This window comes from Suricata suricatta, chromosome 1 (genome assembly GCF_006229205.1).
Source record: "Suricata suricatta isolate VVHF042 chromosome 1, meerkat_22Aug2017_6uvM2_HiC, whole genome shotgun sequence".
Lineage (NCBI taxonomy): Eukaryota > Metazoa > Chordata > Mammalia > Carnivora > Herpestidae > Suricata > Suricata suricatta.
In genome coordinates, this window is record NC_043700.1 from 72,563,081 (window position 1) to 72,579,739 (window position 16,659).

The 16,659-nt window shown below is 36.4% G+C and overlaps 1 protein-coding gene across 6 annotated transcripts in view; it reads left to right on the top strand.

The window, feature by feature from the left end:
- LRBA (LPS responsive beige-like anchor protein) overlaps positions 1 to 16,659 on the top strand; it is a 688,703-nt gene that overhangs the window by 629,810 nt on the left and 42,234 nt on the right. For 5 of the 6 annotated variants that reach the window (XM_029940220.1, XM_029940227.1, XM_029940238.1 and 2 more), the window contains 2 exons: positions 11,491 to 11,580; positions 15,883 to 16,075. In XM_029940220.1, the coding sequence (XP_029796080.1) occupies positions 11,491 to 11,580; positions 15,883 to 16,075 (283 nt within the window). The remainder of the gene's footprint in view (positions 1 to 11,490; positions 11,581 to 15,882; positions 16,076 to 16,659) is intronic. The other variant, XM_029940233.1, reaches the window with a different exon arrangement.

Below are 16,659 nucleotides of genomic sequence, written 5' to 3' on the forward strand. Positions count from 1 at the left end.
ACCAATGCATTGTGAAAAATGTAAAATTTTACTTATAAAATTTATACACTTTTATAAATATTTAATTAATATTAAATGATGACAGGATATTGCTAAAATAAACAGTTCCTTGAAATCAGGTAGACATAAGTTAGGAAATAAGCTCAAATAACAAAATTAACTTCATAGCAAGGTCTCTGGATTTCACAGTTTTTGACCAGCATATCAGCTGGAATTGTTCCTAAATGATTAAAAAATTCTTCTGGCTACTACGTTGATGGAGAAATTAAACTTCATAAAGCTGTATCAAATATTGGCAGATTTTTATTTAGATTTTCATATTTTTATTTAAGATTTTTTCAAAATGAAAATTTTTGTGTTTTTCTTTATTTTTTAGACTTTTTTTAAAATTTTATTTATTTCGAGAGAGAAAGAGAGCAGAAGCAGGAGAGGGGCAGAAAGGGAGGATCTGAAGCAGGTGCTACACTGTCAGTGCAGAGCCTACTGCAGGGCTCAAACTCACAAACCCCAAGATCATGACCAAAATCAAGAGTCAGACACTTAACTGACTGAGCCACCCAGACACCCCTGTTTTTCTTTATTTAAAAAAAATTTTAATGTTGATTAATTTTTTTAGTGTGAGAGACAGAGAGAGCATGAGCAGGAGAGGGGCAGAGAGAGAGGGAGACATAGAATGTGAAGCAGGCTCCAGGCTCTGAGCTGTCAGCACAGAGCCCAACACAGAGCTTGAACTCATGAACTATGAGATCATGACCTGAGCCAAAGTCGAGGACTTAACCAACTGAGCCACCCAGGTGCCCCATGTTTTTTATTTTTAAGGTAATACATGTTTTATTTAAGATGTTAAGCAGTATAAAAGTGAATAAAGTATTAATTTTTATTCTGCCAATCTTTCTATCTACTCCCCACCAGAGAGAACAGCTGATAATAGTTTGGTATATCACTCCCAGATTTTATACATGTATATTCAAGTACAGCAGAACATTGGATTGCAGGTAACTTGTTCTGAGAATATTCCATAAGACAAGCAAGCATTTCTAATAAATTTTAACTTGATAAGTGAATGATGTCTTGCAATACGAGTAGTACATGACACTGAATGTCACATGATCACAACTGAGCCAGTGGGTCTTGAAATTCACTTTGGTTTACAAGTGTTTTGGTTGGGGCACCTGGGTGCCCAAAGTCGGTTAAACCTTCGACTTTGGCTCAGGTCAGATCTCACGTTCTAGGTTCGAGCCCTGTGTTAAGCTCTGTGCTGACAGCTCAGAGCCTGGAGCCTGCTTCCGGTTCTGTGCCTCCTTCTCTCTCTGCCCCACCCCCTCTCATGCTCTGTCTCTCTCTGTATCAAAAATAAGTTAAAAAACAAAATAAAACATTACAAGTGCTTTGGATTACAAGCATGTTTCCAGAACAAATTATGCATACCAACCAAGGTTTTACTGAGTATATGTATACTCACATAACACCTGAAATGTGTGTGGGTGTTTATATATTTTTGTTTATTTTTATTTTTTACTTAAATGAGGTCATACACTATATTCTTTAGTAATTAGGATTTGTTTTCCAATCAGTGTATTATAGACTGGTTTCCATGTCAGATACACTTAATTCAACTTACTCATTTTAATGGCTGCATAGTATTCCACTATCATAGTTTAAGTAGTTTTGTTCCCAAAGTTTTACTGTTGGAGACTGTAATACTTGTTTCTACTGTTTTGCATTCATCTGCTTCTTTCCTCATAAAAATTTATAGAAGCCGAGTCAAAATCTTAGTCTTTAGTTGAAAACATAAAAACTTGACTCTTAACTAATTTTTATTTTTCTGTATATCCAATTTCTCAAAACTTAAAAAAGGATTATGTTTCAAGTCCAAGTTTACAGAGAGTTACTTCTGTTCAGTTTAACTTCTTTCTTCAGTATACTGTTTGGTTTCTATTTTGAACATATATCTGGTTGAGTTTAAGATCTACCAGTATATCCATGACATTTTTTTTTTTTCTGAGAGGCTGTTTATCTTTTACATTTACGCTTTACAAAGTTTGAATTCTATCTTTTTTTTTTCTAGGGCACTTTGAATGTTTACATTTCAATCTTGGAAGATTGAAATGGGTCTTGAAATTCACTTTGATTTACAAGTGTTTTGGTTGGGGCACCTGGGTCCTTTTAAGTAATTTGAATTGGGTTCATTATGTGCTCTTTTAAAAACTTTGTGCATTTAAAAATTTTGTTTTGATTACTAAAAACTAACTTTATATTTCTCTTAGGTTAGGAAAGAGTCTGGTTTCTCCATGTTTATAAATGATGATTTGCTTTTTTTTTAAAAGCAGCTAGCAATATTATCCAAGCAAAATCATATTTATTATATAGATAATTTTCTCTTTTGCAATCTTCATGTATCTCTTATCAAGTACATTTACTTGCTATGGGTCCTCTTTTGGCCTTAGTAGTTCATGTTATCAGGATTTTTGTCCTAATTTAAGAATTAAGTACAAAGTGAAACATATTCTGATTAAATAGTAATTTGATTAGTATACTTTTTTAATTTGCTGATACCAAAGAGATTTTTTTTTAAGTTTTATTTTTTTGAGAGAGACAGCATGAGTGGATAGGGGCAGAGGAGGAGAGGATGCTGTCAGCCCAGATCCCCACCCAGGGCTCAATCCCACAAACTGTGAGATCATGACCTGAACCAAAACCAAGAGTCAGACACTTAACCAACTGAGTCACCCATGCCCCTGTGCCCCACCCCGCAAAGCTGAGTTTTTAACTGTGGCCCCCAAAGAGCACTGAGGCTGGTCAGCTAGACAGTCAGTAAACACTGAGTGGGCACCTGCCCCAATATCTGGCAAGTTGTCCTCAACTTAAGTTCAAATGTGTGAAGGGCAAGAGCAAAACTGGCACAAGTGATGATAATTATATATAACAGTAGAAATCAGTGCATGTTCTTAATGTGACTCTTTTTTAAATACTGAAAAGTTTATTATGAAGTATAATATATAAAGTCTTATTTGGATTTTTAAACCTTTCTCAGTAAAGAATTACTCTAGAATCTTAAGACCACTTTGTAGAATTTAATTTTGGTAGTGACAGAAAATTTTGATATATTAATAAATAGAATGTATTTACTTAATAAGTTATTTTTTCAGTTTCTAAATATGTAGGAGATAAAATGCAATTTCAGAGTTGTGTGCTTAAAAGAAGCAGCGTACATGTGTTTACCTCAATCACATCGAAATGTTTAATTTATTTCTCTTCTAAACCCATCTTAAAATAATATTTTACAACTTTATTATTGGTAACTGTTACACTGATTTAGCTTGTTTTCTCAGATTAAAAAGACCAATTCTGAGAGACTATCATAGTCATTGTTAAATTGAAGCCAAATACCACCTTGTCACTAAGCCAAGTCCACTTTTATTTACTTTTCTTCTATTTATTTATTTCTTCCTTTCATTCTCTCTAGTGTGTGTATCTGTGTTCTCTCTATATACGTATTCTCTCCTCTCTAGATACAGCTATAAAATCCTGCGAGTATGCGATAGTTGGCAGAGAAAACAATGGAATACACAGCTTGTTGAAAATATTTTCATAATATTTCCATTTGGAAATCCATTAACAAATTCTCTAGGTAATATTTGAGATGCTGTTTATAAAATATAAATATGTGGTTTTACTGGAATGTCTCAGAGTATTTGCATAGTCTTTTTTATTACTATGTATTTCAACATCTGGAATGCTGCCTGCTGAACTCAGGTTTTATTATAGAAAGTAGTAACAGGCTATTTGCAGGAATAATTGGGAATTGATGAGTAAGAATGTTACGTAATAAAGTAAGCTTTTTAGTAGTTTAATAGAATGTTTTATTCAATGCAGGACTGCTTTGTAGTAGTGGTAGGAGTATATCTTGACTGCATCCCTGCTGAATTATGTTGACTTGAATGGCCATTCATTCTTTCAGTAAATATTTATTGAGCACCTACTGTGTGCCAAGCCCTCGAAGCACAAAAATATTTGACAGTCTCTGGTCTCAAGGAGACTTACAGCCTAGTCAATAAGGCAGACATTATTAACAAGTAATTAAAATATTAGATAAGTAAGTAGTAGGGATCAGTGTGCATTGCTCAAAGTGCAGGAGGGAGGGACAGCAACAGTCTGGATGAGAGCAAAAACAAGATTTCCTGTAAGACAGAGATGCTTGAGCTGAGAATGAGAAGGAGGCAACCACACAGAGAAAATAAATAGAAAAAAAAGGAAAGAAAACAATCTATACAAAGGCCATATGACACATCGCATCTCACGTTATACGGTATGAGATGACCAGTGGCAGAGGATGAGGCTGGAAGTATAGGCAAGGGCTCTATTATTAATCTTCATTATGACTCAGTGGTGACACTTATGAAATGCTTACTTAACTTCAACCAGCACTGTGTTAATTCTTATATATATATGTCATATATACAAGTGTGTATATATATAATATATGCATATATATTATATATCAAACATTTATTGCTCGTTTGCTTTGTATCAAGAATTGTTCTAAGTGCTTTATATTAGCTCATTTAATATTCATTAAAACCCAATAAAATATCCAACCTATTATCACCATTTTTAGAGGAGGAAACATAGTCACAGAAGGTTAAGTAACTTACCCAAAGTCATTCAGCTAATATGTGATAAAAGTAAAATTTTGAGTTGAGCAGTCTGATTTCAGTGTTTACATACTTAATCGCTGAGTGGTGCAACCCCATGGAAAGGAATTTGGATGGAAGGATTTTACCTAGAGAAGTTACATAATCAAATTTGCAACTTGAGGACTGAACATCTCTTGCCAGCCCAAGAGTGTTTAGCTCCTACCAAGAAAAATGAAGCCCACTGGCTAATGTTTACAATTTTTTGGTCATCATAGGATATTTTTTCCTCTGTGTAGTTTTACAGTAGAGGTGAAAAAACTGCTTCAAAGCAGGAACACTCTTGTTTTTCAGTGAATTTTTCTAGCACATTGCCTAAGCTGAACCCTCTGTAAGATAGCCTAAGGCCACATGTATTAATAATTACTGAAATTGACTAATGAGTACATGGGGATTCATTATCCTATTCCATAATAGAAATTTAACATAATAAACAAATTTTTAATACTTGGAGCCAAAACTATCTAAATGAAGGAAAGTTCATTCAAAACAGTTTAGGCATTTGGTAGAATTATTAAGCTACCCTATTGCCAATCAACTTTCCTGGATCTTCTACCTGTATGTTTCCTATGAGCCTACCTCAGTTGTGCCTCTGTATTTTCTGTTGCTTTATACAAAAAGCTGAAGGGAAAAGTGAAGAAAAAGTGATAAAATTACTCTGCGTGGTTTTTTCAAACATTTTTTTAATGTTTATCTTTGAGAGAGAGAGAGTGCGAGCAAGGGAGGGGCAAAGAGAAAGACACACAGAATCTGAAGCAGGCTCCAGGCTCCAAGCGGTCAGCACAGAGCCCAAAGCAGGGCTCGAACTCACCAACCACAAGATCATGACCTGAACTAAAGTCAGACGCTTAACCGACTGGGCCACTTAGGCATCCAATGAGGGGCTTTTTCAAATCACACATATTCCTCCAGAATTTCTCAAATGGCCCTTAAGAATCACTGTATAGTGAGGCGCTGAAGTGTCACGTCCCTCAGCTGTGTTAGGGTGGAGAAATGAGAATTATTGCCTTCATTGGCATCTTTCAGACATTCCCTCAGAGACTCTTTGGTCTGTTACTAATAGCAATTAGCAGACTTCCCTTATCCACCCCATTCCCCCCTTGCCCACGTTTAGCCTTGTCCAGAACTGTGCTCACGTCTCAAGGCTGGGTTTGTCCTCAGTATAAACCTGGGTGAGGCATAAGGGTCTGGATGAGTTGGCTATGTATATAATAGGCACTTGGTACACTATTTTGTTGTGTGAATACTGTGTGCATGGTGTTCTACCAGTTGCACATCACTAAAATATATGACATTCTCATCCTTTATGGTCTAGTTGAAGAGATAGACTAGTAATCTATGAGGAGTTACAAAACATGACAAGAAAGCTTGAATCAAGTGTGTAATCAGCAAAATGAATAGGCTATAAGATTTGAGAAGAAGTATACCAAATAGAACTCAAGCAGGGATTTCTAGAGAGGGGTGGGACTCAGAAATTTGAAGATGAGGGTGACCATTCTAGAAGTGGGCAGGCACCTAAGAGAAAATGTCAGGGAGAAAGAGCTGGTTCTATTTGTGTGAGAAAAGCAGTGTGACTGAAAACACTGTATGAGGGAAATTGGATGAGGTAATAAAAGTTAAGAGATGTGGGAAGATCTTTATTGCCTGCCATTAAGCCTTTATCTTTTAATTATTAGGGACTAATCAAAGACATTTGATCAAGAAAATACTGCATAAAGGAGAGTTTTGGGAAACTTAATTCCGCAGGATACGTTGAAGGAAGAAACTAAAGAAACTATTGCAATCCTCAATACCTGAAATTATAAGGGGCTTGGATTCATCAAGGAGTGATGGATATGAGAGGCTTTATAAAGCGAGTGATTGGGTCTGGTAACTGATTATATATGAAAGGAGGAGGTAAATTTTTAAAATACCAGTAAGAATCTGAGCATAAAAGAAAAATTAAAATAGAAGTCTAAGCCTAGACTAAAGAATGCTAGAATAAAATTAGTTTTTCCAGATTTTAGATACATTAATTTTAGGTGTGCTGAGACATACCATACACACAGTATACATAGATGGCCATTAGGCAGCAATGTAAATGGATGCTTCATAGAAATCAATAATCCTCTGGTTTTGGATTTGAAAATCTTTCTCATAGAAGAAAGATTTGTAGTCGTGACAGCAGAAAAAATTTCTAGGGCAGAAAGTGTAGATTGATAAAATCAGAATGCTGGCAGAGAACTTGCAGGGATGAGTTTGTTTATCGATGAGAAAGAATAGAAGTCGGCAGAAGACGAAGAATAAAGAAGGTTAAAGAACCAGGCTGGGTAAAGCCGTGGAAGCTACGGAAGAGACAATGTGAAGAAACTAGGGTGTGATCAACAGTGTAGACTGCTACAGAGATCAGGGTGATTGAAAATGGTAGGTGAGTTGTAGAAACAATGAAAAGAATCCAGAACTGTCAGTTGATATAAAATGCAACTACAATTTGAGATTATAGGGGCAGCTGGCCGGCTCAGTCGGTTAAGTGTGCCACTCTTCATCTCAGAGTCATGAGTTCATGAGAGTCATGGAACCACCTAAAATGAAATAAAAGGACTTGGAGATTATAATCATTACCTTACAATCTTATTCCAAAATTTTCACACTTGAAAAGCCCTTTTATCATATTTTTATCATGAAGAACTCAAAGGTTAGTCCAGAGTTAAAGTATTTGTATATAAGAATTCTGCAGTCTTTTTAGATGTTGAGAGGACTTGGAAAGAAAATAATTATTTAACTTGTGTGGGATCATACAGTTTTTATTCTGTCATTGAGAGAGAATAATCAGATCACTATATACATGACTTGAAAAAAACTTTTCCTTAAAGAAGTCACTAATGCACAAATTCTACTAAAATTTTAAGACTTTAAAAAAATGTTTAACAAGAACATTGGTATTTTTGAAAATAATCTTACCATCATATCCTTTTTATTTCAAAACAGTGTAAAGTACAAAGCAAGATATGTATTGTCAAGACCAGTTATATTAAATTTATATCTATAATTAAGATTCATGCAATAATGTCATGATTCTTAGTTTCTCTGTAGTAGTTAATGTTATTGACCATTCTGTGTTTGGAACTCTCACCTTATAGCTTCCATATCACCCGATCCTGCTCACCCATTCCTAACTCTTCCTCCTCTATTTTCTCATTAGTTTTTTGTATGATACCCTAAATATGACTGTTTCCCAAGGGTAAAGCTCCAGGTCCTTTTGCGTGTATTTTCTTTCATGCATTTTCTTCCTGGAGTTTAACCAGTGAGTTTCATACTGTGTGCCAGAGCACTAAGATTTCTTAGAATTGTCTCAGAAGCTGCAAAGGAAGCTTATTAATGACGCTTCATCCACCTTTAAAGTACATAGCCTTACATCTATGTTTTTGACATATTGCATTTGAAAAAGGAATCCATTTATGCTACTCAAAAATACAAATATACAGGGAGAGAGAAAGAACTAAAACTACTGACTTAACATTTCTCATTATTAATTACAACTAAACCAATGCTCATCTTTCATTTCAGAGCCAGTCTTGGGCTTTCTTTTGCTCATTGGGTATCTCAACATGGATGGATGACTATCACTACCTCTTCAGATTCCACATGTCATATAAAATATATTTTTTCACAGCAACTAGTTCTCCTAACAAACTTGTATTTCCATTCACTGCTTTACTACTCTCGAAAATATGCAAGTTCAAAAGAAAAGAAAAGAATTTGTCTTTTCTCTTTTCTTCATTGGTCAAAGTCCCCTTCTCTAAGACCTTTGATTTTTCCTTAGTCCCTGGTTCACATATTTATCTCTTTCTTTCAAATACCATGACTTCCATATAGACTGAGGAATATTATCCCTTTTGTCTTAGACTAGTCTGTGAACCTCCAAAGAGATATTTCTGTCTCTGGGTGCTTAACCATGTAGTATATTTTGAAATCTTGAGCCCAACTCCAGTTTCCTAAAATTATGTGTTCATCATTATCATTATTCATTCCTGAAACATTTCTTCCTTTCCTTCCCTATTTTAGCTGTGTTAGATGGGCATCGTGCTGAGTCCCAAACCTAATAATGCAGCATTTTATTTAGTGCTTTGTATGTGCTAAGTACTAGTCTAAATACTTTGTATTATTTAATCTTACAAATGATTCTGTGAATTAGGCATTATTAGTATCTTTACTTTGTAGATGAGGAACAGAGATTAAGGTAAATCACACGGTGAATAAATGACAAAGTCCAGATTAACACCATGAGCCATCTGATGCCACAGGCCAAGTAGGGAAGTTATCTATACCCTCCTCCCCTCCATTTATGTATTGGAAAGACCTGAGGACCATTGGGCGGGGACCACCAAAAGCAGCAGTCAAGGGCAGTGACACTGGCTTTGCCAGTTCTTCTTAAAAGAAATTTAAGATTTACATTCGTATTTGTCTGTAAATCCATGTATGATAAAATAGCAGTGCCCCCACCTCTTTCTCTGCCACTGTATCTGGGCTTCAAGTTCTCCCATTGTGTGATACTTTTTCTTCTTCAAGATTGTCCTGATGTTGATCATAAATTGATTTCACCCCATTAAAAAACATTTTAGAAGTTCTGAAATGATCCTCATCTCAATTCTTTGCTCACTGTTGGCTTCTTTTCTAGTTTCTGAAGTCTAGGGCCAGTCTTATCCCCCACCATATGACACCAAACTTGCCCAGCTGTGCTCCTCCTCTGCTAATTGTGTCTATACATACTTGGTGATGATGAGGGTGACGATGTGATAGTGATAGAGATAACTTACTAATTCATTCACTAGATTATAGGCTCCTGCTTTTTGGTGCTCAGTCTTTCTGTACCCAGGCCTTGGTATAATGCCTAACAGATAAGAAGGAAGGATAGCTTAATGGCCCAGAGTATTAACTCTAGAATCATGCTGCTTACGTACAAATTTTGAGCCTGCCATTTATATGACCTTGGGCAAAATATTTAAGTTCTTTGTGCATTATTTTCTTCATCTTTAAAGATATAGATGGATATAAGAAAGGATTCACATCATATAATTTAAAGATTAGCTGATACAAGATAATAAAGCACTTAGAAAAGTTCCTGGTAAATAGTAAGTGCTAAATTAATTTGTTGTTATTATCAGCCCTTAATGAATATTTGTTGACTGCATATTGAGGGTTTAGTCTATACTAAGCACTTTGCTATGGTTTTTACATAAATATCATTTAATTCTTAATATAGCATGATGAGGTAGATACAATTATTTTCTACATTTTACAGGAGGGAAAACTGAAACTTAGGTTATGAACTACCTAGATCACAGAGCTTATAAGTGGTATACATTCAGGGTTTGAACGGGGTCTGTTTAACTTCAAACCCCATCTTCCCCCATACCACTCAGCTATCACAGCAGTATTTTCCAATCTTTTCTGCCTAAGTAAGTGATAGAGCACTCCTTGAACTCATTGAAACTGCTATTTAACCTTCTGAGTATATTTTCCCTGTTTCCTATATTAGGAGTACATTCAAGGACAGAAACATTGAGACCTAATGCTGCTATGTACAAAGCTGGTTATTGAATGCATAAGTGAATGAATTGCTGTCATTGTTTTCCACTAGGTTCATTGTAAAGGACTACTAGTAGTATCCTCAAATAAGAAAAGGAAATTAATTCTGGATAGTGATTGTATTTCCTTGTTTATGAAATATTAATTGCCTGTAGTCCTTCAGAGCATATAAAAATTAAGGATCTGTTTCCTTAGGGATTAAAAATAACATGATGAACATATATTCTCTTATGAATTTGAGAGGTTTTCCTCATTCATTTAACCTGAAAGCTCAGAATACTGACTATCGTGGTGTTGAAATAGTCTTTGTATATCTTTCCTTCCTTTTCTCTCCTCACACATACTGTATCATTTATTCATTCACCCAATTTAGGGATCTACCAGTAAAGAAGATAGATCAGGTCCTTGCTCTCACAGATCTTGTATTTTAGTGGAAGAGGAAGGCATAAACAAGTAAACAAATAAAATAATTAGAGATAGTGATAGCATCAGGCATTTGGTAGTTTCCTGTGATGAAGGAGTTATTGGTGATTGGAAAGTGAGCATCTGTGCTAGGTATTTAGAAGGATCCATGGTAAGGGAGTGCCTTGCAAAGGGTGGATGTACGCATCTTTCAGAAAGGGCATGCACATGTTTCTTACGTTTAGTTAGTCCCGGTTTTAACTGTCTCATGCTTGGATACAACATATGGCTTTTGCTTTGTTGTTTAGTCACCTAAGTTCAAAGAGACTGTCAATAATAATGCTCTTCCAATGGCAAAAGTAATAGCATCAAGCCATTTTCACAGGTGCTATATTTCTTTTTTCCTTCTTTCTACTTCCCACAATGAAATGGGGCCTAGAATCAAAGCAGCAATAGGTTTTCTCTATACCTGTAAAAGATTAGCTTTAGTCATCAGGTATGATGCAAGCGGGAGAAAAAAATGCAAGAAAACAGAGATGAAGCCAAAAAGGACAATTTCTGATTGTAATAGCTGGTTTCTGTTTCATATCACTGAGCAAGATGAGAAGGTTTTGCAGGGTTTTATAGGAACAGCTTACACAGTACTAAAGGATGACCTCACCCTCAGTGCCCTTGCCAGGTGCTTAGACCCAATGTGAAAACACAAAGTTGATTTTCAACATGAAACAAGCCAGAAGTATGGAATGACATTTTCAGGTGACAGTTGTGGTTCTACTGCATATAACTAGTACCTCTTAACCCTCAAACTCGCCCATGCGTTTTTCAGGCTGTTGAAGCTCAAATCCGAAGTTTTGGACAGACACCTTCTCAACTACTGATAGAGCCCCATCCTCCCAGAGGTTCTGCTATGCAAGTGGTAAGTGCTGCTCACCCTCTTTTCATTTCTTGCCTCTGAGACTATGCTTGACATTCATAACAGTGTTTTGTTGTACTTGAGATTCCCTACCGCGTCTGAGCCTGTTCTTTTTATGTGATGTCAGTCTACTAACAACCAGCAAATATCAGTACATGCTGTCCCGCAGTCTTTGGGAACATAAACATTGCTCCAGTGCTCTCCTGTCTCATCAGCTCACATTTTGCATTGCAGAATTAAAAGCCTTAAAATTGTCACTTGTCCTCATTGAAGGATAATGGCTCCAGACACAGGATCGATGAGTTTTCTGACTTGATCCTATAAGTTTCTAGATTAGTTTTGCTAATGTGTTTTTTACATCCCAGTATGTTTTTCAGTTTGGGAATTTTAAAACTAAGCCTAGTACGTAGGATATTGTTACTAAGGATAACAGATCTCAGAGAGAAGAAAAGATGATTTGATATACCATACCACCCAAAGCTTACTGCAGTGATTTATGTTCCTCATGATTCTGCAGGTTGGCTCCCTCATGCGGCTGCAGGGTGGGCTGAGGTGGCCAGACCTCTCTTTCCATGTGGTCTTTTATCATCAAGGAAGTTAGCCCAGGCAACTTCCACAGTAGGAACATTGTTCCAAGAGAACACTTCTGCAAGACTTCTTGAAGCTTACTCTCACACATCATTTACACCACGCTTTATTGGTCCAGCCCAGAATCAGGAGCTGGAGATGGTAGAATTTTGACCAATACTCGGAAGGAGACCGTAGCAGCAAAGAGAGCAAGAGATAGAGATGTGGCCCTTTCACCTCTGGCTCTCTGATTTTTGTTTCGTTTTGTTGTCTTTTATTATTTTTTCCTTTTTCTTCCTTGTTTCTTTTTCCTTTTCTCCCTCTTTTTTATCTTCTTTCTCCTTCCAAACATTTCTCCAGCTATGTGAACTGGCCATCACAATAAACTACAAGCATTTTAAAACTTACTTGCATCTTGGGGCACCTGGGTGGCTCAGTCACTTAGGCATCCAACTTTTGGTTTCGGCTCAGGTCGTGATCTTGCAGTTCATGAGTTTGAGCCCTGCATTGGGCTCTGTGCCTGTGGTATAGAGCCTGCTTGGGATTCTCTCTCTCCCCTCTCTCTGCCCCTACTCCACTTGCTCTCTGTTTCAAAATAAATAAAGAAACTTTAAAAAAAATAAAAAATTATTTATATCACGTTTTCCCCTAAGTGTTTTTAAATAGGTGAAATCAGATTAAATGAACATAAAGGGTAACCAGTGAACAGAAGAATATACAAAACGCAAACATTTAGCAAGAACAGTAGAAGATAATGCCATAAAATAGTAAGAATGATTTATGTTTGTGGCTTAAAATTAGTTTTAGTAATAGCTTGTCAGTAGGACTCAGGCTATCATGATGCTGGCTAATGGAAACACCTTCACTGCTCCAGTGACTTTCTACCTGGGTCGCTCGCTGTATAGACTTGGTCACGGAGACAAGGAGGGAGCTCTTATTTCCAAGCCTCTCTCATGTGGCAAAAGGATTCCTTCATATTGGGACAGAACAGCTTTCTAGAGTAGGAAGGCACATGCTCATATAAGATCGGGTACAGTCTTACCCATTATCTGTATCCTCTGAATTGAATCCCTGAACTCCTTTCCAGACTTGTGCAAATTGTAGGTGGGAAAGAAAGGTGTGGTGGAAAGAAACCAGAGTTGTCAACAAGTGTATACTTAATCTGCGAAATCTGAATGAAATTTGGTTAGCAGTTTCCTACTTCTACCTCAAACGTGCCTCCCGGAGGCACCCAGGATTAGATGAGGGTTTGTTTCTCTGATCCCTGTTTTACCGACTGTCCTCATCTACAGCTGTTGCAGTCACTGCAGACTAGCCCAGTGTGCTGGAATGTGCCTTCTCTTATTCCTAGTCCTCCTTATTCCATACTTACCAGCCAACGATATGATGGAACTCCCAAGAGTTTCTTCCTCCTTGCCTGCACTCGGAGCACTAGTCAAGATGGAGTTTGGAGAACAGACAGGAGGGACAGCTTGTAAGAATGCAGTGCACAGCTCTCGATATGGTGTCTGTGGCTTTCTGTGGAAAGTAGCTTCTCCTTGCCATGTGGCTAAGAGCTGGCCCACTAGAGTCACTATATAAACAAGACCCTCTCCCTACACATTAGAGATTTTCCTATGTTTTTTCTTTAGGGCATAAACAGTGGAATTATTCAATTTCAGTTGAATTGTATTTACAGTATGAACTGTTAAGCCCAAAAATAAGTGTCAACTTCCTTTCATTGAGACTTCACAATGTATGTTATATATACCCTGACTTTCTCAGAGTTTATAAATTAACTTTAATAAATATTATTTTTTAAAAAGCTACATAACTGAAAAATAAGGCTTAGTACTCCACAACAATGTTCATTTCCTTTTCCCAGACTTCTTTAAAACTAGCTTGTAGGGTAATGTGTTTGTTGTTGCTCATTGTTTCTCATTTTTACCCAATTTCACAAAGTTCCTTAAAAACTGTATAAAAGGTTCTTTGTATGACAAAAAATACTAATTGATATAGAGGTTTTAAAAATCAGAGGCCCAAATGTTTAGTGTTTTTACTGCCATTCAGATGAGTCCCCCCCATCAACTGTCAGTGCACCCCACTACACACACACACACACACACACACACACACACACACACACACAAATACAGCAGAAATTAAAGCCACCTCGTGCTGTGTTAAGTGCAGGAGCCGTAATATACACCAGGTGTCGTAATTAGCGGGCACACGAAGACTGCCGATTTGTCTGGTTTTGCTGCTGTGGCTGTATCCCCTTGTGTTTCCACACCATCAGATAGTTGGATTTAATTGAGGCCACATCAGATGAGGCATTACTGACACCTTTAATTGAATGAGCATCCAGGGAGGATTAACTCATAATATTGATTGGCTTTTAGCCACTTGCTCAGAAGGGTGTCTGGGTAGCTTATTAGTTGCCTTTATTTACACCTTTATGCAAAGAGTGCAAATAGGAATTCTTAGTGCAATATGTTTTTCTAAGTACTCTTAATAACTTTTTTAAAAGGACTGATAATAAAAATGCAAATGTATTTAATTTTTTATTAGCAGTTCTGAATAAATATGTGTTAAATATATGTGCCTACACATTTACATATACCTGGTGTTTTGAAATATGGCAGTAGGAAAGCAGCCAGAAGCACTTCATCAAAGTGTTTCAATTGTGAATGATACTAATCAGCTATTAGAAAATAGACATGGTAGAAGAGGGTTGCTGAGAATGTACAGTGCAATTACTGTGTGATAGCGCAGCACCACAACATATAAATAAAGCCAGTAAATCAGAGTTCTGTTATATATGTCTTGGATTATGACATATGAGTTGTAGGAATGTTCTAAATCCTCAGTAGTCTTCAAGATTTATTTTGTTGCTAGTTATTAGAACAGACAGTGATTTTTGTTTAACATTTTCAATTACTTGCTGCTTTGGAAAGGAGAAATCAGAAGTCTTGAGCTTTAGTTTTTTTTGTGGTTTTGTAGTTGTTGTTTTAACAAAGAGAGAGGAGAGGCACCTAGGTATTTCTCTTTATCCTTAGTGATAGGAGAAAACAATAGCATTTCCACTATAATAGGGCAGTGTTTATGACTTTGTACACTACATAAACATATTGTTTTTACAGGTGCATTTAATTATGCATTGCTTTGAAACACCCTTATAATTAAGTTTGTATGTCATAAGTTATTTCTCTAGTGTAATAATACATATATGCTGTATAACTGTTGTTTTTAAATATATGTTTCAATTATCTCTTTATTTAGTTGTCAAAATCTTCATGCTAACTCAACAGAACTTTTGATGATGTTTGGAAACTACCTTGCCCCGCTATTGCTTATCCTCATTCTTTTCTTTCTTTTTTTTTTTGTACTTGACACATAATAGCAATTGGAATGGCTTAATACAATCCCCAATACTTTGCCTATTTAGAATATAAATCAAATTGTTTCTTTAGTTCTTCATGGGAGTGTAGTAGGGAAGGGAACTAATAAAATTTATGGATTTTAAAAATATTTCTGTTAAGGTATTCTACCTCAGTCACCAAAACATTCAAATAATGACATGCATGACAAACAAGCCAACCCTAACTGCTGTTTCTATAAACCTTTCTGCTCACCACGCTCTCAGCTGCAACTTATGTTAACATGGACTTTCCTCTTCTTTTCCTGCACCCTCTCTTTCTTGTCTTTCTTTGTCTTTTCCTTCTTGTATATTTGGGTCTTGTCATGCCCACTCAACAGTATCTCCTCCTGCAGAGTCCATTGATGTTCACAGACCAAGCCCAGCAGGATGTTATCATGGTCCTAAAGTTTCCCTCCAACTCCCCTGTCACTCATGTGGCAGCTAACACCCAGCCTGGTCTGGCGACTCCTGCTGTGATCACAGTCACTGCTAACAGGCTATTTGCGGTGAACAAGTGGCACAACCTTCCTGGTAAGTAAAGAAATGCCATGAGAATGCATATTAACTGCTACACACTGTATAAAGATATTGTAATATACACGCAAATATCTCAACATGTGAGCTTTTCAGTTTCCAAGCATTAGTCTCAATCAAAATATTTAATAGTTTGAAAGGCTTAAACAAGTCCCCTCTGTGGTATATAATACAAATGTTAAAGCTTCACCTATTCTTTGGCATGTGGTGGTTTGTCTTTTTTCCTTGTAGGTAAATATTATTTCCAGTATCTCAATATAATTATAGTCTATATACTGTCCATAAACAGTTTATATTTATTTATCAGATGTTCTCCTTTTTTCCATTTATTCCCTTACTCGATAAACACTTATGATTGTCTGCTTACGTGCCTTTTTGTGCATGACATCATAGTATTTTTCATGGATGATAGAAAAAAGAACACTTAAGTTACAGAGCCAAAATACTACAAACCCATAAACATTCCATTTTTCCCTTAAATCTATATGGGAATACACAACATTCAACATTTAGGGTAACTAATAGCAGGATACTGAAATAACCATTAAAATCATAAACCAATGTTTGAGGAGACCTGGGAG